At 42.1% G+C, this 27519-nt stretch overlaps 1 protein-coding gene across 1 annotated transcript in view; it reads left to right on the top strand.

Moving 5' to 3' along the window:
• Window positions 1-778: 778 nt before the first annotated feature.
• The window catches only part of ZFAND3 (zinc finger AN1-type containing 3), a 247499-nt gene continuing 220758 nt past the window's right edge, over window positions 779-27519 (top strand). The window contains exon 1 of the mRNA XM_084889538.1: window positions 779-1307. Within this exon, the coding sequence (XP_084745664.1) occupies window positions 1237-1307 (71 nt within the window). The 5' untranslated portion in view covers window positions 779-1236. The remainder of the gene's footprint in view (window positions 1308-27519) is intronic.

Below are 27519 nucleotides of genomic sequence, written 5' to 3' on the forward strand. Positions count from 1 at the left end.
ACCTGGACACAACTCTCCGGCCCCGCCCTCGTTGGGACGGAGGAGAGGAGGGACACTTCCCTAAGTTCATTACTGCCAAGAGGAGGCCAGTTCCTCGAGTGGAACTGGAAGGGTGGGTCGGATCTGGGGGGGACTGGGAAGAGAGATTTCCAGGGTGCTGGAACTTTGCGCAGAAAAACCACCGGGCATTTCCCAGGGCCGGGAGCAGCCAATCCTGGGACCTCTCCGGCAGCTGAAGACCCCCGGCCATCCCAGGAAGACCGAGGCCCACTTCCGGGTTTGGGAGCGCTGCCTCCCGGCCCCTCCCCGCACCCAGTTACGGGGTCTCCGGGCGCATGCGCAGCGCTCGGCCGCCGCTCTGGGACCGGCCCAACTTACCCTAAACAACCACGCCGCTCCCCTCCCTCCCGTTCGGGGCGTACCATTCCCGTGTGTGGGGGGCAACGCGCCCCCAAGTAATCAGGGGTCGGCTGCCCCTTTTCAGACGTAGGGATGGGGGAAGGTAAGTTTGCCTCAGATTTTTAAAAAGTCCCCCAAATAAGAAAGCCTTAGGCCTGTCGTCCAGTGAAAGCCTCCCTCCCGGCCCCAAGCGCTTCCTTTGAGGAGCTGAACAAAGTGGCACGCCCGGCTCCCAGCTGATCAGCTGCTGGGCTTTGGCGGCGGCTCTCCCGGGCGAGACCATTGTGACTTCTTGGGAGGGGGGCGCGCGTGAGGGAGGGCGGGGGAGGGGCGGCCATTGTCCGGTCAGCGCAGCCTCCGGGGGAGGGGAGGGCGAGCGGGACCTGGAGCTTCACTGAGGCCGCTGCTACGCCGGAGCCGGCGGGGGCCTCGGGTCCTCCCCAGCGCGGCCACACAGGACATCGCTGTGGCTGGGAGCGGCGGTGGGAGCTGCCGAGGGCGCCGGGCTTCCCCTCCGGCCCCTCTCCCCGCGGGGCCTCGGCTCGCCCGCACGCCCCTCCTCCTCGACTCCCCTCCCACTCCGCTGCGCGCCTCCCCGAGCTCCCCGCACCCCCCGGCCCCGCAGGCCCAGTGGTGCGGCCCGCCTCCAGCTGACCGGCCTGGAATCCCGGCTCGGAGCCCCGGACTCGCGCCCGCCCGCGCGCCCGCTCCCTCCCCCTTCCCCCGCCCCGAGCCCCCCACAGTCGCCGCCGCCGCCGCCGCCGCCTCCTCCGAGCGGGGCCCAGGCCCAGCCGCCGCCACCGCTGCCGCCGCCGAGCTCCGCCGCCGCCGAGCACCATGGGAGACGCCGGGAGCGAGCGCAGCAAAGCGCCCAGCCTGCCGCCCCGCTGCCCCTGCGGCTTCTGGGGGTGAGTACCCGGCCGGCGGGGCGGGCGGGGGCCGGGGCGCGGGCGCGGGGGGCCTCCGGGGCCGGCCTGGGCCGGGGAGGCCCGAGCCCTGGGGGCTGGGCTCCGCCCGGGCCTACGGGGAGGAGGCAGGGCCGAGGCCGGGGAGGGGTGCCGGGTGGGGCAGGGGCAGGGGCAGGGGCAGGGGCTGGGGGTGGGTCCGGGCCCCCGAGTGCGCTGCCACCCTCCGTGATTCTCCTGCCCGAGGCCGGGGCCGACCGGGAAGGCCCAGGCCCCGGGTGAGGGGGGCAGGGCAGCGGGCAGGGGTGTGGGGGCGGCTGGGTGCCCCCTTTCCTGGGCATGTGGAGCTAGCCCTTGTCCCCCTCTCTTCCCTCCCCTCGGTGTGAGTTTGTGCCCAGGCTCCAGGAGGGTATTTCCTCTGACTTTTTCACCTCCCCTCCTCCCTGTGCCCCAGAGACTTGCATCATCACTTCCTAAATTATATCCCAGTGCCCCATTTGCTTTTAGGAAGCTGTTCACACGTCACCCATTTGTAAAGATAAGAATCCAGGCTGAGGTGAAGTTTTAAGACAGTGGAGGCCTCACCTTTATGTAAAATACATTTCAGAAGATCTATAAAACTTCCTTGCCAAAAAGAAAAGAAAAGAAAACAAAACACAAAAACACCCCCAAAACAATCTCAAGTCAGCCTGGCTTGGGAACTTGAGGGCCAATTGGTTCAAATTCCCTTTTCTCCCCATTAAACAAACAAACAAAAAAACCCCAATAAAAATATTCACATTGGCCAGCCAATATTATTACTTGGTCATTCTGTTTTAGAGTTGAAAAATGTGAAAAATGTTTAAGCTGAGCCCTTGAGTTTGAGAGCTTGCCACGTTTCTTACCTAACAGGTGCCTCGGTGGTACCTGAGGACTCTGGTTCTGCCCTAAGGAAACGAGACTCCAAAGGCCAACTTTTGTGATTGAGACCTTTTTTTGTTTTTTATTTCCCAAAGACTCAGTATATCTGGAGGTGCATAGAGGCAGTAAGGAAAGGATTATTCCTGGGGAGGACATCTTGGAAAGATATATTTTATCTCTCTGAACCTAGGAATGGTTAAGGTGGAAATGAAGGCAGTGATTTTGGGAGTGCAGAGAAAGATTACGGACTGTATCTTAATGTAGATTTCCGTGAACTTTGTCAAATCCGAGGGGTATGATGAAATAGAGTCTTGTCTTCTCATCTTTCTGCCTTTTATCTAAAGTTTCCCAGTTGGAAGGACATAAGTAAAAAGTCAGTTTGTGACATTACCAAAGGTTCTGAAGATGTGAAAACATTTTAGGTTTTATAGTCTTCTTTTTTGGTTTGAAAATAATAATTGGATTATTTGCTAAGGGCTATCTTGGATAGTCTAACTCCTTCAAGGACCTTAGAAAATCTTATCTATTTATTTATATAGATGAGGAAGGAGGCTTAAAGAGGGTGGGTAACTTGCCCCTCGCACACAGGGAGTTCAGTGTTGAGCTGGTGAACTCTTTAAGGTGCTTAGTGCCATCCTGTTTATGACATCAGTCTGCAGCCATGGAAAACTCGGGTGTCACAAGCCTCAGATTGTAACTCTGAAGGAGACATGTGGCTCAAAGGAGTTGCCAATGGCAATGAATGCCCAGTATATATCAAAGTTCTATTTCCTGGCAACATGTTTTTATGTTCTTTGGGCCATTGTCATGAGTGGAACCCTTATTGAAAGACTTATATCAAGACTTAGAAATTAAGGAATTGGAGTAGCCCTTTCCCCTTTTTCCCCCTTTAGACTGCAGAATTCTTTGTGATGCCAAGAGTTTGGTAGTAGCAAAGTGGGATAGTTAGGCTGATGCCATACTTGGCCTATATAAGCAATCAGGACTTCTTTCTTGATACTTTCAGTCTGAAATGTTGAACTGCAATTTGCCTAACGGGTGTAGTGACCACAAAACTAACATTTTTATGATGAAAAGTGCTCTTTTTAATACGTAATGTTTTAACCTTTCCTAAAGGTGTTTGTAGGCATCTGTGTAGTTTGCATTTTATACCAAAGTATAATGAAATTACTGCTTAGTTTCCATCGTATCTTAACTGACTTTGAACTTGTTTTCTTTATTGCATGATGACATATCAATATTATGTTCACTAAACTTAGAATATATTAAAATTTTTTTTTATTGTTTAAAGTTTTACATGTCTCCTTTTTTCCTCGATTGTCAAAACTTGAGCGCCTTTGATATAGGGGACCAAGGGGCCCTGGCCCCATTCTTTGGAGCGGGGAGCATAGAAAAGTAGTGACAGTTACAGTACGATGTGGGCTGTAGAGGAAGGAGCCTGGAGGAGGTGACACCAGCCTAGTCCTGTAGGAAAGGACGGAAGTAGGGAGAAGAGTGTTTCAGGCCGGGGAATAGCATTGGTGAAGGCCTGGACGTGGGAGAGCACTACACGTTTGAGGAACTGGAAGTTCAACGGGGTCGATTGGTAGAAGGTGAGGCTTAGATGGTGAGAGCAGTTGATAATGCAGGGCCCCTTATGACTTTGGACTTTCATCCTGATGCTTTATCCTTAGGACAGAACATTGCAGAACATTGAGCGGGTAGTGATGTGATTTCCTTTAATGTGAAAAATTATTGGATCATATTGAAAGTCACCTGGGTGTGTGGCTATGGTTTGTGAGTCTGTATGACTATGACGTATTATGTATATTCGTGGGGTGTTGCCAGACTAACAAAAGACTTATCAGGAGGAGTAATACAGGGCAGTGATGCTGGTGGCCTGTACTGGTTTAGCGGCCAGGAGGAGGGAGAGAAATAGGTATGAAAGCTGTTCAGGAGGTATCTCTTGCCTTTTCCTTTCACAAAAATGACGGTGTGTCTAAAAACTTCAGTCAGCATTGCACTCTGGGAGCTGTAGGTCTGTAAAGTCAGCTAGCCAGAGCCCACACCCAGTGCTTTGCAGAGAAGCCTCACTGCAGAATGTTCTGGCACCAACAAACTAAAGGCATTTCCTTTAGGATTGCTTTTTCTCTCCAATGCCTTAGGCTGCAGGACTTGCTGTCCAGCATTGTCCAGCCAGGACACCAGTCAGTGGGGCTCGGTTAAATAGAGCTCTGGGGTCTTTCTGTGGGAACACAATTAGAAAGGAGAATGCCAAGAGGGGCATATGATGCAAATGTGTTAGTGTTTAGAACACCAAGTTTCTAGTTCTCTCCCTCTTGGTTTATATTGTGTAAGTAGTGACCACAAACATATGTAAGATAAAGTACTCGTAATTTTTGAACCATTTTATAGAGAGGCCATCTTTCCATTGGAAAACTTTGCTATCTTGTTGAAAATGTACCTGTTTATAAAACTTGGAGGTTGTGCCGAAACCGGTTTGGCTCAGTGGATAGAGTGTCGGCCTGTGGACTGAAGGGTCCCAGGTTTGATTCCGGTCAAGGGCATGTACCTTGATTGTGGGCACATCCCCAGTGGGGAGTGTGCAGGAGGCGGCTGGTCAGTGATTCTCATGGATGTTTCTCTCTGATCCTCTCTCTTTCTCTCTGTAAAAAAATCAATAAAATATATTAAAAAAAGAAAACAAAATTTGGAGGTTTGCATAATAATGCAATGTTTTTAGGGTTAATGACCATAACCTTCCCCCCCCCCCCAACTTAAAACTTTTAGTGAAATATGAACATTTTCTTATGTATTTTAGGTAATCAGTACTTATGCAAAATAATAACAATTTATAATTGCCAAATATGGAATGACATAATTAGTACTTTTTCTTTAGTTGAAATATACACATATAGAAAAACACTTTTAAACTATACAGATATAAGTGATATTAGTTGAAGGTACTTTTCAAATTGTTTAGATGTTTAAAATGTACTGAGACACGTGGCTTTTTCAGATATTTTCAAAAGTTGTTGATAGAGCAGATTTAGAATATGGTAAAAAAGATAGGAAGAAGATTAAGACAAAAAGAATATACTGAGTATATTATAGGATAATTGATAGAATGTTTAGGTAGGTTGAGGAAAGATGGATTTTTTTCTCTCATTCTTAATGTTTATAAAAATTAATTACTATTATTAATACTTTGCTTTTCATTTGGAGACAATCTATCACAATGTAATTTTATAAAAACTTTGCAAAGTACTATTTCTTCTGTAAATAAGTTTTTAGACAAATGTTCAGTCTGGTATTAGGGAGTAATGGAGTATTTAAATATGGAATTTTTTGGGTAAACTGTTAATTGTTTTGATAAAAAAAGAAGCCTTCTAATGAACCATTTCATAAAAAATATTAGGCCAATATATATTTTTTAGGGAAATACATTTTATTGGTATTTCACCTTTGTGATCTATTCTGTTGAAGCATTGTACTTACTAGATCTGCTAGATAATTGATATATTTTAATTGATTATGTATGTATGTATTTATTTATTTATAGAATGGAGCACTGCTTTCTTTTTTGTTTCATTTTTTCCCATCACCATTTATCCACTCTATGCCCTCTTTCACCTCCATCCACCCTCTACCCCCAATCATCACAGTGTTGTCCATGAATTCTTTTATTTATTTAAAAAAATATTTTTATTGATTTCATAGAGGAAGGGAGAGAGACAGAAATACCAATGATGAGAGAAAACCACTGACCTGCTGCTTCCTGCACCCCCCCACTGGGGACTGAGCCAGCAAACCCAGTCATGGGTCCTTGACTGGAATTGAACCTGGGACCCTTCAGTCTGCAGGCTGATGCTCTATCCACTGATGCAAACTGGCTTTTTCGCTCAATCCTTCTACCCCCCAACGTCACCAAGAACTGTCTGCCTGTTCTTTTATCTATGAGTCTGTTTCTAGATAATAGATGTATTTCAAATAAAGATAGGGTTATGTAGAGATCAATAGTTTTCTCACACAAATTCTGTTCCTGAAATGGTTACTAGTAGAAAGTTGTTGATTGAACATATACTTTGTTTATTCCATTTTACTTTTGGAAATCACAAGATAATTGAGTTACTTTAAATAGAATTTACATACATATCTATATACCTATTTTCTCTTTCTTCTGAGCCTAGTCTTTGGGAATTAATATTGATCTCTGTCACTTTGTGAGTCATCTGGCTAGTGTCCTTGGCTCCTAAGCAGTGTGTAGCGCTCACACTTAGTTTGATTCCTCAGTCTCTGTCTCTTAATTGGAACATGTTGCCACACTTCAACCAGCTTAACCTGGGCTTTCAAGATTGTGGGACACAGCATGAATCACTAGTTAATCAGAATGTTCATTCCAATGATGTCACTAATTATCCCTTGATTATACAAACCCCTTAAACATTCTCTCAAAAACAAAGCAGCTTGTTTGTGCAGTTTTTCTTTTCACCTTTGAGTTTTGTGTGCACCTGAAGATACAACATGATTTAAATGAACTATTCACTGTCAATATTTATCTACTTGCTCTGTTTTCTTGATTACATTTGAGGTGTCCAGAAAATAGGAAATTTGCCCCTTTTATGTGATGGAATACAGGGAGACAATAAAAAAAAAGAAAAAAGAAAACATGGTCTTTATCTACATTGGTTTGACGTAGTAGCTTTTTAGAGTTATATCCAGTTAACATATATAGGATATTTGGCTCTTCTGGTATTATCCTTTTTTCCTTCCCAGTCACCTTTTTCCTCCAAAAAAGAGAAGAACCCAGTACTTTAAATCATACAGAAAAGTTTTGACTAAAAATTTTAAGAATAATCCTTAATGGTATTAAAATTAACATTGGTTTTCACAAATTAACTTTTTTTCCTAGCTGGAAAAATTAGAGGGTTAAAATTTTTTTGAAATGAATAAAGTCCATTAAAAAAAAAACACCTTAATGTATTAAATGTTATTGACTGAGAGTAGAGTGAGAATTAATATAATTTGGATTTTTTGTTAGGTTATAAGGAGGTTGTATCTTTGCAAAGTGATGCAAAGTTTTGAAATCCTGTAATAATCATAATTAAGTTGAGGTTAAAAATTCTTTTTTCTTTAAAAAAAAATCCTTACCTGAGACTGTTTCCATTGATTTTAGATAGAGATGGAGGGAGGGAAAGAAAAACAAACATGGGATTGCCTACCATATGCTTCCTAACTAGGGATGGAACCTGCACCCTAGGTCTGTGCCCTGACTGGGAATTGAACGTGCAACCTTTGGTGTAGGCAGGGTAGGGGAAGACATGCCAACGAACAAAGCCACATAGAGGAAGCGACTGGTCACAGCTCAACACTTTAATAATTTTAGTGAAACACTTAAAAAATCATGCAGATTCAGGCTGATTGGATAGGACTTTGTGCCAGAGTGGTTTGCAAAAGAGGGTCTTCTTCCCAACGAGGTGGATCACACTGATGTCACTCATTTCTGTTAGGGGCTTTGAGAAACAGGCTGATTCTTCTTTGGGCTGGGTCCCTACATAACAAGATTACATTGCTGAATGAGATATTTAGGCACAAGGAAGAACTTTCCTGTATGTGTTAAGTGTGGAAGAGAGGTTAAGCACCTTTATTTAAAGTGTTTATTGTTCAGAATCTAAGACCCTATTCTAGAATTATGCTGTCCAGCTTGGTAGCCACCAGCTAAATGTAGCAATTTAAAATCATACTAATTAAAATTAAAAATAAAGATTCAATTCTTCAATCTCACTAGCTACTACATTTTAAGTACTCACTAGCTCAAGAACTAGTGACTATTGAGGAACACAGATATAGAACACTTCATTCTCCCAGAATGTTCTGTTAGTCAGTTCTAGAATGTTGTCCAGATAGGGTATTCAAGATTATTTTCGTCCCAGTTTTTTGAGATATAATTAACATTCAACCTTATTTTCTTTTAAGTGCTCCAGATCCTGTTTTCTTATATTTTGAAAATGAGGGACTTGTTTAATTTTAACTGTTTCTTTCCAGCTCTAACATGATATTTTATTTACTTTGGGGAAGCAATGCTATTGTTAACCCATATTACAGGGAAATGCTCCTTTGATCACTTTTGGGAATTAAAATTGCAGTACCAATGAGTCTATAATTTGAACATTTCTTTCATGTTCCCTTTTGAGTCAATCATATTTGCTCTTTTCTACACACTACTTAACTGGTAATGTCAAAGGTCTATGAAGGGAGATGTTGGACTAATAGAGAATCGTGTTCTTTTTCCCCTGTGATTTTTGTAGAGGAATGATGTGTTTTCACAAATGTAAGTTTTACATGGCAGCTGTTGATATGTGATTGGGAATAACTGCATTAGATTTCCTGGAAAATTTAAGCCTCTAAAAATTTAAGAGGAAGATGGGAGTGTATTGGAGCATCCAGCAGCAGGGGACAAAACCAGAGTGGTCTGTGACGTACCAGGCTGAGGGAATGGCACAGATGAATGACAGTGACAGGGGTCGGAACCGCAAGTAGTGATGGACATCTGAGGTTGTGGCTTCAGCTGCTAACCAGAGGAAGGAAAAATGCAGTCAGAAGAAGATGCATTACTAGCTAACACCAGTTGTTCATTCAGCTGTACCAGATGTCTTGAATCATAGGCAGGTGCTACTAGTATTTTGTGTTAGGGCAAAAGAATGTCCCGGGAGAGGTCATTGATGCAGCTTGCTGCCAGTCTGGCCTCGGGCGAGGAGTGCAGAGCACACCACAATATTTTGTGTTTCAAGTTTGTGGACAGACTTTAAGCCTCATTGCTGCCTCATCGTGAATGACCTGGTAAACGGTGAGGTTGGTGATGTTGTACGTGGGACCTTTTGAGGAGTGCCTTTTCTCATTTATTTCTGCTGCAGTGGAGTGATGTGTAGTAAAAGCTGGTGATGTCTTATCTATTTCTTATACGCTGGTAAGCTGAAGTGCATTTATATAAAGTAATCATACTGTCAGCCACATTTCCTAAAAGAATTAATTGACCATTCAAAAGTACGCCTCCTGCAGTCAGGTTCTTGGGCCGGGCATTTGATTTCTCTTACATGCTTGCATTGGTAACATTCCTGAACAACCTATGAGGTTTCTGTAGCTTATGGTTCTTACTGGAGTGGGAGCAAGAATTTGTAGACTACAGATTGGGTGGAGGACTTAACATTCTATGCATTCAAAGTCTCTGCATTTTTCAGTCCATCATTTTTCTTTTTATTTATTTATTTTAGAGAGAGAGAGGAAGGGGTTTCACTTATTTATGCATTCATTGGCTGTTTTTTTCTTCTTCTTAATCTTCACCTGAGGATATGTGTTTATCAATTTGAGAAAAAGAGTAAGATAAACACATATCGATTTGAGAGAGACAGAGAGAGACATTAATTGGTTGCCTCCCATAAAGTATGCACCCCGACTGGGGATCGAACCCACAACCTAGGTGTGAACCCTGACCTGGAATTGAACCCGAAACCTTTTGGTGTATGGGAGGACACTCCAACAAACTGAGCCACCTGGCAGGGCTCCTTGGTTGGTTTTTGTGGGTCCCTGATAGGGGATGGAACCTACAACCTTGGAGTATCAGGATGAGGCTTTAACCAACTGAGCTACCTGGCCAGGGCCTCAGGACATTACTTTTCAAGTTTCAACCCTTTCTAGGGTGTTTTACATGGATAATTGTGCTGGCAAAGTTATCTTCTGAAAGAATTTTTTTCACCCGACATATGAATGAAACACTAGGCCAATTGAATAATACACTCATTTTTAAACTGGCAAGAAGTGTATTATCAGCAAGAAACAAAAAAATAAGCTTCAGGTGTGGGAGAATGTGTGGTATATTTCAGTGTGAGTTGTTTCTAGATTTATGATTTCTTGGTTTCTGTCCTGGGGGGGAGGGCATGGATGGTATTTTATCTTTTTCAGATGCTGCTGAAATCCAGAAAACCAGGTTTTTCAAGTCTTTGTATGTCTACTGCATATGAAACTTTGCATATAGTGTATACAAAATCTCCAGTGTGTATGGCTTTACGCAGTTTTTATCTATATAGTTTGCTTTTTCCTTTTAACATGACACAAAGCTGTGCTACTCATCTTTAAAAATAAAGGGGTGTTCTTGGATGTTGATCAACAAAAATGCTTGCTTAGGGGAACTTGTATTATTTTGTTGTGGCTAGGTCACTGCTAATCAGCTCTGCCTGTTATCCATATTGTCCTTTCCCCTCCCCCCTAGTACTATAGTACTTTCAAGATGTATCCAAACTGTACATTTTATTTGTGGGGCAAATCTTTTTTCTTCAGTGCATATTGGGCAGGATGTAATCAAGGAACAGTTGCTGTGACTTAAGCAATAAAGATATCTTGAGTGAAATGTGGAGTATTGCATGGTGTATTTAGGGTTTATAATCTCAATAATATCAGTATGGGTTAATTTATAAAATGATAGCCACAGTAAAACCTGTTCTGAAAGTATATGTTCTTAGAGACTGCATGGTTTTATCCTTTGTTTTGAACTTGCCTAGTGACTAGATATTCTTATCCCATAGTTTGAAAGCCCTCTGTATTTACTTGAATAATTTTTGTTGTAGATAAATTAGATAGTTATATATTGTTTGTGTTTTTGGTTGGGGCTAGGGACAGGAAGAATGAACATGTTGGTTTTGTGTTTAAACTTGGGTACAAAAAAGTCACTGGACAGGTCTGTATCAGACATCAGATATGGAGATGGGTTAGAAGTGTTAAGGACACAAGAGGATGGTTAAGGGGAAGATGAGTTTGAGGGGGAATGTAGACAGGGAAATGTGGATCGGAAGTGGGGTGGTAATTGAAAATGCTTTGTGGTCACCAGCTTCTAGTTAAAGTATGAGAGGTGGCCACATCTTAAGGGCTAATGAAACTAATATAAAAAGGTGGTGGGTGAGATTAAAGAAAACATTATGTATTGAGGTGTGTGTAGAGTGTGAGTCCTGTGGAGTCTTACAGGGAAGTGTTAAAGATCATAGGATCAGAGCCTGGCTGATTTGGCTTGGCTTGGCTCAGTGGTTGTGTGTTGACCTATGAAGTAGGAGGTCACAGTTCAGAGCACTTGCCCGGGATGCAGGCTAGGTCCCCAGTAGGGGGCATGCAGGAGGCAGCTGATCAGTGATTCTCTCTCATCATTGATGTTTCTATCTCTCTCCCTCTCCCTTCCTCTCTGCAATCAGTAAAAACATTACAAAAAAACCTAATTTAAAAAGATCATAGGATGAGAGCTATGGTGCAGTTCCATAGTGGAAATGGCAGAGCTTTCAGCAAAAGCCACCTGGGTTGATTTAACCTGCGCCCAGATATGAGCTTTTGACCAGGAATCAAACCCTTGACCCTCTTGTGCATGGCCCTAGTCACTGAGCACCCTGGCCAGGGCTAAACACTTTTTTCTATCCACGGACTATAGGGCCAATAGACCCTACATATAGCAATCCTGAGTGAATGCTGTGAAAGAAGAGCTGAGAATGAATGTAGGCAGAAACTTGGGTATTTTAAATAGTTCACTTGGGCTGCTATAATAAAATATACTGGGTGGTTTATAAACAACAGGAGTTTATTTCTCACAATTATAGAGGCTGAAAGTCCCAAGTTCACGGTACCAGCAGGTTTGGTGTTTGATGAGAGCCTCCTTCCCTTCCATGCTGTCTTTTCACTGTAACCTCATATGATGGAAGGGATAAGGGACCTCTCTCCAGCCGCTTTTATAAGGGTACTAATCCCATTCATGAGGACTCTGCCTCCCAAAGGCCCATCTTCAAACTCCATCATATTGGGCATTAGGGTTCAACATAGAAGTTTAGGGGGTGGGCACAAACATTTCAGTCCATAGCACTGGAGTAGTGAGGATGGAGAGTTCGAGAACTTGAGTATAAGAGCAGAGACAGATCGGATGAAAGATGGGATGGAGGGAGGTGGAAAGGAGAAGAGCGGCAGCAGGATTTCTGACATGGCAACTGGGTGAAAGATGGTGTCATTTATTCCTAAGTCCAAAGTGAAATTGTAGAAGCAACCACTAATGCCATCTGTCAGTGGAGTAGAGTATTGTTGGGTAGACAAAAGTTTATATACTTTGTAAGTTTTAAGTTGAGGTGATTGTGTCTAGAAAATGATGAGTGGGGAAGAGATGACTAACTTTAGTCAGGTTGAGTATATTTTTTTGGTGAATTAGGTAGCATGTCAATGTACTTTTATATCCTTTTTAATTTAGACTTTTATTGAAGTGTTGTGTACATAGTGAAAAATGCATACATCTTAAAAATATAGCGAAATGAATTTTCATAAAATGAATATGTAACTGGCACCTGTATCAATAAATAGCATTCCAGACCTCTAACAAACCTTCCTCCTATTCTCTTCAGTCACTGCCCTCTTCCTCAAGGGTAATCACTATCTTGACTGCTGACATCATTGTTTACCTTACATATTTTTCTTCTTAGATCTTCCTTCCATTTTTTAATTGAGGCATAATTAGCTTACTGCACATTTCAAATGTATACTTTAATCAGTTGAAAAATATTTTTAGCCCTAACCGGTTTGGCTCAGTGGATAGAGCATTGGCCTGCGAACTCAAGGGTCCCAGGTTAGATTCTGGTCAAGGGCATGTACCTTGGTTGCGGGCACATGTGCAGGAGGCAGCTGATGGATGTTTCTCATCGATGTTTCTAACTCTCTATCCCTCTCCCTTTTTCCTCTCTGTAAAAAATAAAATATGTTTAAAAAAGAAAGAAAAAAAGTATTTTTAGAGCAACATTACATTCACAGCAACATTGAATAGGAGGTAAAGAGTTCTCCTATAGGCCTATCTCTATACATAAACAGCTTCCCTCACTATGAACATTCCCTACCAGAATGGTTCAATTTGTTACTGCCAGTGAATGTGCATTAACACATCAAAGTCCATAGTTGGAAATAGGGTTCACTGGCCCTGGCTGGCATGGCTCAGTTGGTTGAATGTCCTCCCATGTAACAAAAGATTGCTGGTTCAATTCCCAGTGAGGGCACATACCTAGTTGCAGGCTCGATCCTGGGTTCCTGTGTAGCCAGCCGACTCATGTTTCTCCCTCTCCCTTCCCCGTCTCTAAAAAAGTATATATTAAAAAAAAAATAGGATTCACTTCTAGTGTTGTACATTCTATAGGTTTTGACAAATGTATAATGGCATGTATCCAACATTATAGTATCATACAAAATGGGTTAACTGTCCTAAAATATTCATATTTGTACTCCCTCGCAATCACTGATCTTTTTACTAATCTCCATGGTTTTGCTCTTTTTTGAATATCATAATGGTTGGAATAATACAATATGTAGCCTTTTCAGATTGGCTTTTTTTACTTAGTTAATGCACTTAAGGTTCCACGATGTCTTTTCATGGCTTGATAGTTCATTTCTCTTTAGCACTGAACATAGATACTCCATTGTTTGGGTGTAGTGCAGTTTATCAATTCACATGCTGAAGGACATCTTGGTTGTGTTCAAGTTTTGGCAATTCTGACTAAAGCTGCTCTAAGTATTCACGTGCAGGTTTTTGTGTGGGCATAAGTTCTCAACTTGGTAAACCAAGGATTGTGATTGTTGGATTGTATAAGAGTGTGTTTAGTTTTGTGAGAAACTGCCAAACTGTTTCCCGTTTTTCATTCCCACCAGCAATGAATGAGAGTTTGTATTGCTTCACATCCTTACCAGCATCTGGTGTTGTCATTGGTTTGGACCTTAGCCATTTTAAAGGGCTTGTAGTGGTTTCTCATTTTAATTTGCCTGTTCTTTAATGATAAATGATGATGTACATCTTTTCAGATGCTTCTTTGCCATCTGTACATCTTTTGTGAGGTGTCTGTTCAGGTCTTTTGCCTATTTTTAATTGAGCTTTTTTTCTTATTATATTTTAAAAGTTCTTTGTATATTTGATTATCAGATGTCTTTTATAAATATTTTTTCCCAGTCTGTAGCTTATTTTCTCATTCTCTTAAGTTTGATGGATTTTTATGTACAAATTGAAATACCATCTACCCAGATTGTCATATAGGCTGTCCACTTTCGGCACCTCTACTAAGATTTCCTTGTGCCTTATCCCAGTTAATACTCCCAACTTATTCTGGCTTCTATCACCATAAGATTAGTTTTGCTTGTTTTTAAATTTTATGCACTAGTAAATGGAATCGTTATATTTACTCTTTGTGTTTAGCTTCTTCTCCTTCAGCATTATGGCTATGAGCTTCATGTACATTTTTGTAGAGGGGTAATGATTTTTTACTGGTATGTGGTATTCTATTGTATGATATAACTTATCTGTTCTGCTTTTCAAAGTTTTTTTGTTTGTTTGGGGGTATTATGAATAATGCTGCAATGAATATTCTTGCATGTATCTTTTGGTGGACATAGCACTCATTTCTTTAGGGTATATACCCAGCAGTAGAATTGTTGGGTTATAAGGTGTATGTTTATAGTTTAGATTTAATAGGTGCTGCCGGTTTTCTAAAGTGGTTGTATCAGTTCACACTCCCACCACCAGTATGAGAGCTATGGTTATTCCACATCTTTATCAATACTTGATATTGTCTCTTTCATCTTTGTGTATAGAGTTATTGCTTTGTGATTTTAATTTCCCTGTTGAAATTAGTAAAATGTATATGAAATGGGAAGTCTGGCCAGTGGAGGTGAGCACTGTGCTCACTTCCACCCCAGTGTCAGCGGAATGACATCTGCTGGAAGACCTACCCCTGGGTCTGAGAGGCTGGCCTTGGACAAGGGATGGGGGGGCGCAACCTCAGGTCCTTGGCCCGGCCTCAGGTCCCCTGGTGTGAGGGCGTGACAACCATTTGCATATTAGGCTATTATTATATAGGACTAGAGGTCCGGTGCATGAAATTAGTGCACTGGGGGGGGGGGGGAGTGTCCCTCAGCCAAGCCTGCCCCCTCTGATAGACTGGGAGCCCTCAGGGGATGTTCTACTGACAGGAAGCGGGCCTAAGCCGCAGTCTGGTCTTCCTCTGCGGGAGGTGACTGGGCTGATCAGGGGAAGGCGCCATTACCCTGCTGCTGCTGCCACTGTCACAGCCACCAAGGTGTTTTCATCAACATGGACTCCAGTCCCTTCACCATGAAAAAAATGGCAACTTTCTTTAGGCATTTTCAAGATGCGTCTTTCATAGGATATGACATTTCTTTCTATTTTATCCTCACCTGAGGATATGTTTCCATTGCTTTTTAGAGAGCTTGGAAGAGAGAGGGAAAGACAGAGAGAAACATCAATGTGAGAGGAATACTTTGATTGGTTGCCTCCTGCATGACCCCTGGCCAGGGAGGAGCCTGCAACTTAGGTACATGACTTTGATCAGAATCGAACCCAGACCCTGCGATCAGCAGGCCAAGGCTCTATCCACTGAGCCAAACTGGCTAGGGGAAGATATGACATTTCTTAGCCCCTCCAGCAACAGACCTTAGTTTTTCCTACATGATTGTGGTGGAAAAACCCTAGATCACCTTGTTGGGTTCTTATTACTCAAGTTACCAAGAACACTGTGAGAGGCAGCTTACAGGGAGGGTTAGCCAATGAGCCCTCAGAAAAGGTGTTTCCTCTGCAGCGCATGCACAGAGGACCCCCTGCATTGTGTCCACAGGGCTTCAGTCCACTGGGCTGGAGGCCGCTCACAGCAACCTGCGCCCCAGGACCCTCGCTGGCTTCCCCCCAGCTGCCTGCAGGTATCTGGGACCCTGGCCGGCTTTCCTGGGGCCCTGGCTTTGTCAGGAAGGACGTCAGGAAAGTCGTTCGGCTGTCCACTCTAATTACCATATTACCCTTACATTATTATACATGTTTGTCTAGTTTTTATAGAACTCTTTCTCATTTATCAGTGTGTTTTGTATCTTGATCTGTGTATCTCTAATTTTCTATGATGGAAGGAAGCTGAATTGGAGTATTTGGGTTTAGTAAAGAGAATAACTTGAATCTGAGATCATAGAACTTTAGTAAATCTTTTAGAAGAAATATTGGTAGTTGGAATTTGTTGAACCTTTGTTTCTTTTAGGAAATTTGATAGACAGGGTTGGGAAGTGCTTACAGATAACAGTGAGTTCTCAATACTTAATGATACATGGGCGAATCCTGTGATAATTTCATAACCTTGTAGTTTTCCTTGTGGTGATTTCCTTTCCTCTTTGGTACTTTATTTGACATTAATAATCAGAACCAGAGTGAAATGTTGGGTATTTCATCTTTTCCTGTGTGAAAGCTGGAGCTGTGATGGAATTTCTTAGGAGCAAGGAATTGGTCTAATGAGAAGAGGCTAGAGATGAGGATAGTTTATGAAAACTTCTGATGTGATTTGGTGCTGCTCTTTCATATATATCCAACCATCTTGCCAATTTTCATTGGGATGGGAGAAGAGAATATGAAAAATGGTTTCCAAGGAGGCCTATTCTAGCACAGGGATGCTGAGGTATAAGAATTCTCAAACTGCCGAAGCCGGTTTGGCTCAGTGGTAGAGCATTGGTCTGCGGATTGAAAGGTCCCAGGTTCGATTCCGGTCAGGGGCACGTACATTGGTTGCTGGCACATCCCCGGTAGGGGGTGTGCAAGAGGCAGCTGGTTGATGTTTCTCTCTCATCGACGTTTCTAGCTCTCTATCTCTCTCCCTTCCTCTCTGTAAAAAATCAATAAAATATATTAAAAAAAAAAAAAGAATTCTCAAACTATTTTCCTTTTACCTAGTGGTCTGCAGAGCTTGAAAGAAGGAAGTCAAAGCAATTTCAAGGCTGTTCTTCCCTTGTTGAGCACTGTGCTGCGGAAGCATGTGGCTGGTGGGATGAGAAAGAGATGCAAGCTAGTGCATAGGTTCTACTCATTGTTTTTTTTTTTTTTTTTTTTTTTAATATATTTTATTGATTTTCCACAGAGAGGAAGGGAGAGGGATAGAGAGCCAGAAACGTCGATGAGAAACATCGACCAGCTGCCTCCTGCACCCCCCCCCACTGGGGATGTGCCCGCAGCCTATGTACATGCCCTTGACTGGAATCGAACCCGGGACCCTTCAGTCCGCAGACCGAAGCTCTATCCACTGAGCCAAACCGGTCTCGGCAGGTTCTACTCATTGTTAACAAAAAGTACCATTTGGGGGCTGACATCCTCCTTCATTCGATGAAAGCATAGCTAAAAAATGCATTTGCTATCATCCTTAATGTACCAAATAGTCATTTAAAGTTTTTTAGGGCTCCAGTGGTTTGCTCTTTATTTCAAATGAAATACCTTCCCCCTCTCTCTCCCACCCCAATGCGTCCCCATTCACACTGCAGACCAGGGAGAGGGCTGGGGCTGAGGTGTATATGGGTGGCTTTACTCTGCCTCCTGTATAGTCAGTGTAAGAACACAGCCTGGGGTAAGAACTGGGAGGCCAGGAAATACATTAAAAAAATTTTTTTTTAAAGTATTGCATGCTTATTTCAAGCAGTTCATAGTTGTGTAAAGCATAAAGTTGTCTGTTACTCCACTCTTTCCCTTACTTAAGGTATCATTAAGTGTTGAGAATTCTCTGTTACCTTTGTAGTCATCTCCTCCTACTTTCCGGAGATGACTACTTCTTGGTATCTAACCTTTTAGGCCAAAGGGCTTCTTTGGTGTAAAGAATAATGTATAACTTTGGCATGATGTTTGATGTTTATAACCTTTTATTATGGAACTTGACTGACATTTTTTTGGCAGTTTGTATTTCTTAAGAAGAAGTAGGACACTTTGGACTTTTTATGCTCTGAGAGTTAACAATATTCTGTTAAAAACCTATCCCAAAAAGTCACAACTCCTGTGCTATTTCCTTTCTTAACTGAAACAGCATTTTGGCCACAGATGTGATGAAAGGCCTGAAAGCTGGAGCTGTGATCTGGTGGCTTTTCTAGTTATCTGTTGCTTCTCAACAAACACTCTAAAATTTAGGGTCATAAAAACAATGATCGTTTGTCACGGTGGCCAGGCTCAGCTGGAAACGGCATAGCACCACTTCTGCTGTATTCTCCAGTCAGAGCAGTCACACGCCTGTCCAGATTCACTAGGAGGGGATTTAGACTTCCTCAATGAGAGGAGTAGCAGAGGCGGTCTTGGGAGGGAGAGGTAACTGAATTATAGAATACTCTTTTTTTTATCACTCATTTTTTTAAGAAAATTTCCTTTTTGAAATTTACCATGCCTGATCACAGCTCCAAGGTAAACTTATTTTGTTGTTATAAATAGGTAAATATGAGTAATACTTGGTTATGGAAAAATTTTTAATGATGCAGATAAAAAAAAAAAAAAAAACTCTAGAAGAATGGCAGATTTCCTAGTCGCTCTTCTTCCCAAGGAAGCATATATACATAGCTTATTCTTTTCATAACTAACTTGTTATGTTGCTTTTCTTTCTGAGGAGGACTGTGATAATTTCAAGAGTTTAAGAAAATGGTTTCTGACGCAGGCTGATAATATTATTGTATGTGTATTACAATACAATATGAGCCAAGTATGTCGATTTCCACTCCCTCAAGAGACTTAGTAGGCCAAACTTACTCCTTCCCTGTAACTCAGTCTACTCTAAACAGTATCCTCTTAGAGACTGGGAAGTGTTTTGGGAAGTGATGAAGTATGGTTTGAAACCAGCATTGTTTACAATTTTTCTACTTATTTATCTTGCTTATTCTTCAAAATGCTTACATTTCAGAAGTTTATGGTGAGGTTTTTCTTTTTCTGGTTAGAATTTAAAAATGAAACAAATTTTGAAATTTTTTTTAGAATTTGAACTTTCCTATATTCTGGGGTGTGTTCTTTCACCTCTGTACTTATGCTCTTGCAATTTCCTCTGTTACAATATATTTCCCATCACCTATCTAAGACCATTATTAAATATCTGTTAAACTTTTTCTGATCCTATAATAAACTAGAGGCCTGGTGCATGAAATTTGCACCGGAGGGAGGTGTCACTCATCTCAGCCTGCACCCTCTCTAATCTGGAACTCCTCAGGGGATGTCTGATTGCCGGTTTAGGCCTGATCATGCAGGGATTGGGCCTAAACCAGCAGTCGGACATCCCTCACAATCTGGGACTGCTGGCTCCTAACCACTCGCCTGCTTGGCTGCCTGATTGCCCCTAACCACTCTGCCTGCCAGCCTGATCAGCTCCTAACCACTCCCCTCCCGGCCTCATTGATACCTAACTTCTCTGCCAGCCCAATCACCCCCAGGTGCTCTCCCCTGCAGGCCCAGTTGCCCCCAACTGCCCTCCCCTGCAGGCCTGGTCACCCCCAACTGCCCTTCCCTGCCATCCATCTTGTGATGACGAGGGAGCGACCATCTTGTGATGTGAGGGCATGAGGGTCAATTTGCATATTACTTATTACTCTTTTATTAGTATAGATATGACCATAATTGAATTCTTGGCTTTACTAAAATAATTTCTTTATTTTTCTGGTGGTACATTAACCAGAGAGTTAATTTGCAGCAGTTTGATTTAATATTATCCTTTGGAAATGTATTGAATGTGAAAGTTTCTTTTTATGTTTTTATTATCTTTTGAGACTAACAAATAAGTTTTAACTGTATAAAGTTATTTGCCCAAATTAACAAGTGCTAATAAATCTTTAGTTAGCTTCATACTGGATGGAATACTCTTATTAATATTAGACAATCAGCATTATAGACACAGAAAGTGATTAGAGTGACTATTTTCTCAATTCTCTGTAGTATGGTACATAATTAGTATTCTAGATGATAGGAGAGAAGTTAATCTTAAGAATTAGGTTGCCTTAAGAATTAGGTTGACAACTATTGCCAACAACTAAATCAAGCTAAAGAACCAAGACGTTTTAAAAAATAAGAATGGTTTTGAAAAAAAAAATTTTTCTGTGAAAATTATATGAAGTTCAAATTTCATTGTCCAAACATAGTTTTATTGGAACACAGTCACATTCATTTACTTAACTGTTGACAGCTGCTTTCGAGTGCCAGAATTGAGTAGTTGTGACAGAAAGACCATATGTTCTGAAAAGCCTAAAATATTTGTGAAAAAGGTTTTGCCAACTTCTTCCTTAGGACATTAGTACTTAATTTTGTCCTGTGGAACCACAGTTGAGAAAAGCCAGGACTACTAGTGAAGACACCTGTTAGAGTGCAGTAGCATCCTTTGTATTTAAGGTGGGGCGGGCAGTGTGTGTATCAACTCCTTTGGGAATTTGATCCTCTTTGTTGCTCTGGAATGATGTTCTGTTTCACTTGGCTTTGACAGTTGATGCCTGGATTGGGCACCCAGGTTTTATTTTGTTCTAACATGCTGAGTTTGACTAATCCATTGTATTTGACACTTTGAAAAGCACTTTTAAATGGCTTACATTGAGAGTTGCTTTTGAGAAGCTACTAGTTGGCAATTCTAAACAGGACAGATTGAGGCCAGGTAAAGCCTGTAGGTGCCTGTTAGGCAGCAGTGAAGTAAAAAAATCACCTGCTGTCAACACCAGGCAATTTTATTATCATTTTCACTTTTAAATAAATGGAGAATCATTAGATTCCTGGAGCTGCAGCATTCAATGGGAAAATGAGTAGTCTGCTTCTGTGGAATATTTCCTTTGTCTCTGTAGATTCATCATAAATCAGTGTTTTCTAACCTCTTTTTGACTTTGGTTAAAAATTGTATCTCTGGTAAGTTTTTGATTAGAACATGCAGAAATAGAACTGCTTAAATTGTCATGACTTAAACTAGCCACGTAACTTTTAATCTGGAGAGGGAGCTGTCTAGTTTAGAAAGTGACTGAGTTTATCCGTGAAGAATTGGGGGGAAAAATCCACAAAAAAAGAGAGGGATGTGTTTGCTGCCTTAATGCTAGTAGTTTTATATTATATGAAGCCATACACAATTATAGAAAGGGATAAGAGAATTATTGAGAAAGCTGTTGACTTCTTTTTTAAAATTTCTGTTTTGTATGGAACTTTTAAACTTTGATCTAGCTTTGACAAGTGAGGTTCTTCAACATCATGTTTTCCTTTAGAAGTAGATCTTTAAATAAAAAATAAACTCCAAGGTTTGACAGAAGTCTTCTGGCACATCAGCCAATAGTGTTGTATTTTTCAGTTAATTGAAATAAACTGCCTTGCAAGTTGAGATGAATTAGCTCGGAATCTACATTCTTACTGCCCTTCTGCAGTAGTAGCCGATGGCCAGAAAGATGGTGGATGGAGAGGTGGGAGTGCAGGTGCATCACATCCGAGGGCCAGCGCTCTCCTTTTTGAGTTGCTTTGTGCTACTTCTTTTCTCCTTTTGTGTCACCCCACCCATTTTTTGGTGATGTTGGGTAGTAAGTAATTTATGAACACCTATCATCCCCAAATTATTTGCTTCATTTAGTAATTTATACCTATGCTGTTAGTATTTTGATTTTAAAACTTTACCAGGTTTAAGATGAAATAGAGTTGTGATGATAGTCAGAAAATATCCTGAAGGATAGTTGATGGACTTAAAATTTGACTTAAGTGCATTGTGGGAGGGATTATGATGGTCTTTAGGAAAGAATGAGTAATGAGGCTTTGTGGGTTCTGTCACCCTCTCCCCTTTTTTTTTTTTCCATAGTCTTATCAAGGTATGGATTCTTTCTCTGCCTTATCCCTTTCTCTCTGCCCTGTTCTCCTTCTTGGTGCTGCCACTATTGTCTGCTGCAGGTACCTGTAAGATGGCTGTGTTGTGTGTAAGCAATAAGTTGAGCTATGGATCAATAGAGAGAACACTAGAGGCCCAGCGCACGGAATTTGTGCACGGTTGCGGTTCCTGGGCCTGTCCTGTGATCTGGGCCATCTTCCATAGCTGCCAGCAGCCGGCTCCAAACCCCCCCCACCCCCCGTTCCCTATTTGCCATTGGGCAGTTGGAGCGTGCCAGCCGGGGGGAGGGACCACGAAGTTGGCTGTTTCTGCCGCTTGCCGGCCCTGCCCCCCTCCACCGGTTGCCCTCTGTGTGTGGCAATCAGTGGGGTGGGGGTCTTGGTCTGGCGCTGCCCATGTCCTCCATCACCCACCTCCAGTTTCCAGTTCTCCATAGGGTGATCAGGGCCTGCGAGCTGGGGGTAGTGACCGGTCATTCTGCCATTCAGTCGATTTGCATGTTACCCTTTTATTATATAGGATTTTATTATATAGGATTGTGTTCATGCTGGGTACAGTCCCATTAGGTTTACTGCTTCAGTGGGGGCTTGATTGAGTAACTTATCCCAAAGGGAATATAGATAAGAATAAGAATAGATAATTGAAACATAACCATTAATATTTATACCTAAGTGTTAGTAGAAACAAGATGATTTTCTTTCTGTTGAAGCTCTTTGGAGACACTCAGGAGAGGCCTTTTGGAAGAGGTTAGGCTTTCTTTCGGTGGAAGAATATACTGAAATTAATAGAGATTTTAAAAACTGGGATTAGGAATGTGATTGGAAGTTAATCAGTCAACAGATGTTCTGCTGTTACAGGCATGGTTCTAGGTACTGGGGTATAAGAAAAAGACTCTGCCCTCATGTAGCCTATGTGAGGGTGACCTATCTAGTGGGTGATGCAGTTATTTAATGCAGCAGAGGGCCTAAGTGAAATTATGGGGGAAATAGTCTAAGAAATGGCATGATGTCCCCTCTACTGGTAAAAAAAGGCCATGGTGAGTACTTTCTATTTATTTTTTTTAATCCTCAGCAGAGGATATTTTTTCCATTGCTTTTCAGAGAGAGTGGGAGGGAAGGGGAAAGACGGGGGGGTGGGGGAGAGGGAGGGAAGGAGGGGGAGAGAGAGAGAGAGAGAGAGAGAGAGAGAGAGAGAGAGAGAGAGAGAGAGAGAGAAAGAGAGAGAAAGAAAGAAAGAAAGAAACATGGGTATGAGAGACACACATCAACTGGTTGTCTCCCACGTGTGCCCTGACCAAGGGCAGGGCATGAACCTGTAACCCAAGTATGTGCCATTGATTGGGAACCAAACCTGAGACCCTTCTGTGCTCAGGCCATTACTATAACCACTGAGTTAATAGTGTTGTATAGTATAACCACACTGCCTAGGTTATACTGTGCAACACTTATATAGTCAAATGAAAAGCAACACTTTTTTCCTTTTTGGGGATTGTGGGCAGTGGTGCAATGACTTTATGAATCTAAAATTTGGGTTGCATTTCTTTATTACATTTAAAAAAATTATTTCAGAGAGGAAGAGACAGGAACATCAATGATGAGAGGGAATCATTGATTGGCTGCCTCCTGCACTTTGGACCCAGCCCGCAACAGGCATGTGCCCTTGACCAGAACCAAACCTGGGACCCTTCGGTGCACAGGCCAACGCTCTATCCACTGAACAAAACCGGCTAGGGTTGGGTTGCATTTCAAAATGGGAGAGCAGCCTGGCTGGCATGGCTCAGTGGTTGAATGGCAACCTATGACCAGGAGGTTCAATTCCTGGTCAGGGCACATGCCCAGGTTGTGGGCTTGATACCCAGTAAGGGATGTGAAGGAGGCAACCAATCAATGATTCTCTCTCATTATTGATGTTTCTAGCTCTCCCTCTTCCTTCCTCTCTGAAATCAGTAAACATATTTAAAAACAAAATGGCAGAACATATGTAAAACTTTATGTATTATGAACATACACAGTTTATGTACCTTATAATTTTTGCTTCACGACTTTTTGTGGAATAACTATCAATAGGAAGAATTTTCTTTCTGGATAGAAACTGTAAAATAATGACTTTATATTCAGGTATAATACTGCATTATGCTAAGCTTCTTGCCCTTTCCCCCCCATTCAAGGTCCTTAGAGTTTACATACCGGAAATGCAACTAGGAAAAAAACCTAGAAGTTATCCAAAGAAGAAAGAAAAGTTAAAAGTTCTTATAGCAAAAAGTACATTTTGAGATTTACATTAGTCTTGAATTCTTAGCTCTAGTATTAATCCAGGATGGTTATCTGTCGGAGCTTTATGTTCTTGATATTGCACACAGGATGATCCAATCACCTTCCATCTTTCCTTTCTCCCCCTTTTAACCTAATGTTCCTTACGTAAGCCTTGGTATTGGTTCAGTTTCTTCTTTGTCCTTATTTTCTGAAAGCTCATTTGCATAGCTTCAAGTAGAAACATTCTTTTTGGATCCAAGACCTCCTTTTCTCCTCCCTCTTTTTCTTTCTTCTAACCGTCACCTGAGGATATGTTTATTGATTTTAAAAAGAGGAAGGGCGAGAAAGAGTAAGAGAAAGGGAAGGTGTGGGGAAGCCAGCCATCAATGAGAGAGATGAAATTACTTTTCGTACTTGCCCCAATTAGGGACCAAATCTGAAACATAGGTATGTGCCCTGGCTAGGAATCAAACCCACAGCCTTTCAGTGTTAATTCTCACGTGAGGATATTTTTCCATTGATTTTTAGAGAGAGTGGAAGGGATGGGAGAGCAGAGAGACATTGATGTGAAAGAGACACATGGATTAGTTGCCTTCTGAATCAACCACAGCTGTGGACTGCCTCACTTTAGGTGGCTCAAGATTCAAATTACTAACCCACAAACGGCTACAGTGTTGGTGAGAATGTGGAGCAACTGGAACTCTCCTATGTTGCTTATAGGAATGTAAAGTAATATATAGAAACTTTCTCAAAAAGTTAAACATAAATCTACCATATCACTTAGACATTCCACTTCTATGTATTTACCCAAGATAATTGAAACCACAAGTTCACACAAAGATTGCACACATATGTTCACAGCAACATTGATAGCCAAAAGGTAGGAACAATCCAAATGCTCATCAATTGATGAATGGATAAACAAAATGTGACACATCCATACAATGAAAAACAACTTGGCTATTAAAAGGAATAAATAAATATATATATATATATATATATATATATATATATATATATATATATATAAAAATATATATAAAGAGCCAGGGTCCGTAATGTCCAAAATGACTGAAGGGGTGGGGACTGGTGAGTGGGCTGAACTGCTGACCTCTAGGAGAAAGAGAGAGGCAGGGCTAATCAGAGTTCCTTAAAGAATTAAAACAATTATTAGCACTTCCATTTGCAAGTTAAAGTTACAGGATTTCATCCTGTATGTATTTGGGTGCAGGTGAAGTCTCCCCTCTTCTGGCTGTGTAGCTAAGGAACGAGTTGGATAGGGCCATGGAGCTCAGGTATCATTATGTGTGATTTTTGTTTTCTAAAATTCTAGAAGTATTTCTTAGTTGGCATTAAGTCTGGGTAACTAAAGCTTTAGTCTAACATTTCATTGTTTTTGTGAGTTGCTAAAATTTTATTGAACTACTAGAGGCCCAGTGCACGAAATTCACTGCATGGGTGTGTGTGTGTGTGTCCCTCAACCCGGCCTGTGCCCTCTGCAATGTGGGACATCACTCTTACAATCTGGGAATGGTGGCTCCTAACCACTCACCATACTGCCTGCCTGCCTGATTGCCCCTAACTGCTTCTGCCTGCCAGCCTTATCACCCACTAACTGCTCCCATGAGGGCCTGATTGACTCCTAACTGCTTCCCTGCTGACCTGATAGTCCCGAACTGCCCTCTCTTGCCGGCCTGATCACCCGCAACTGCCCTTCCCTGCTGGCCTGATCACCTGCAACTGCCTCCCCTGCCGCCACCTGCCTCCTCCACGGCACCTGCCTCCTCCACACTCCAGAGCCACAGGACCCCCAGCCCTCACCGTGCGGAGTGACCACAGGGCCTCCCCTCTGCTGTGTGTGGCCATCTTGTGGTGACATCGCGCCATCAGGCTTTTATTATATAGGATAGGATTGGTAGTAGGGATAAAAAATACGCGTGTGTCCTGCTGCTCTGTACCCCATTCCTCCACTAATGTTACTGGTGGAAATGGAATAATTGATCCATGGCGCTCTTTCCTGTGGAATCTGGATCGGGCCTCATTTAAAAAAAATGCACTCAAAGAGTGAATAGAAAAAGCAAATTTTGTATGATTTTAACTTTATTTCTTAAATTATACTTGGATTCCTTCCTTCCTCCCTCCCTCCCTCTCCCTCCCTCTGCCCCCTCGCTCCTTCCCCCCCCCCCCCTCCCTCCCTCCCTCCCTTCCTTCCTTCCTTCCTTCCTTCCTTCCTTCCTTCCTTCCTTCCTTCCTTCCTTCCTTCCTTCCTTTCTTTCTTTCTTTCTTTCTTTCTAATTGATGACCTGTTTTGGTGCTATTGTTGAAAAGTTTTAGCTGTCACAAATCTAGTTCAGTTTAGCCAAAATGATTTTTCAAACATTTTCAATTGGGTAAGCAGTAAGGCTTTGATTATAATAACTGCCTAACTAGAGCAAGGCATACATTTATTTTGAGTGATAGACAGACCAAACAGTTTAGGACAAGTGATGTTTGGTCCATTTGCTGAATCCTGAAAGGTAAATTTATTGTTACCAAAATGGGTGGATTGATAATATACACTAAACTCCATGAGGACATGGGATTCTCTAGATCAGCGATTTTCAAACTTTAAAAAATTTAAAAAAAAAATTGATTTCAGCCGAAACCAGTTTGGCTCAGTGGATAGAGTGTCGGCCTGCAGACTGAAAGGTCGCAGGTTCGATTCCCGTCAAGGGCACGTACCTTGGTTGCGGGCACATCTCCAGTGGGGGGTGTGCAGGAGGCAGCTGGTCGATGTATCTCTCATCGACGTTTCTAGCTCTCTATCCCTCTCAATTCCTCTCTGTGTAAAATCAATAAAATATATTTAAAAAAATAAAAAAATTGATGTCAGAGAGGAAGGGGGAGAGAGAAATAGAAACATCAATGATAAGAGAGAATCCTTATTCAGCTGCTTCCTCCATGCCCCACTCTGGGAATTGAGCCCATAACCTGGGCATGTGCCCTGACTGGGAATCTAACTGTGACCTTCTGGTTCATAGGTAAATGCTTAGCCATAGAGTCATGCCAGCTGGGTGATTTTCAACCTTTTTCATCACATTGACACATGAATTGATTACTAAAATTTTGCAGCACACCAAATAATATATTTTTTGCTGATCTGACAAAAAATAGCTATAATTTTATTTAATTTACAAAAAAAGTAATAATGATTACCTACCCTTTTTTGCTCCAAAGTGACTGTTTAAAAAATCAGATGCCTATTCTATATAATAAAAGAGTAATATACAAATTGACTGTCATTCCAACACACAAGATGGCCTCCCCCATGTGGTCAAAGATGGCCGCCTCTAAGTAGACACAAGATGGCTGCCACAAGATGACTGGCAGGGGAGGGCAGTGTGGGTGGTCAGGCCAGCAGGGGAGGACAGTTGGGGGGAG

The sequence above is a fragment of the Pipistrellus hanaki genome, assembly GCF_964339955.1.
Source record: "Pipistrellus hanaki genome assembly, chromosome: 7".
Taxonomy (NCBI): domain Eukaryota; kingdom Metazoa; phylum Chordata; class Mammalia; order Chiroptera; family Vespertilionidae; genus Pipistrellus; species Pipistrellus hanaki.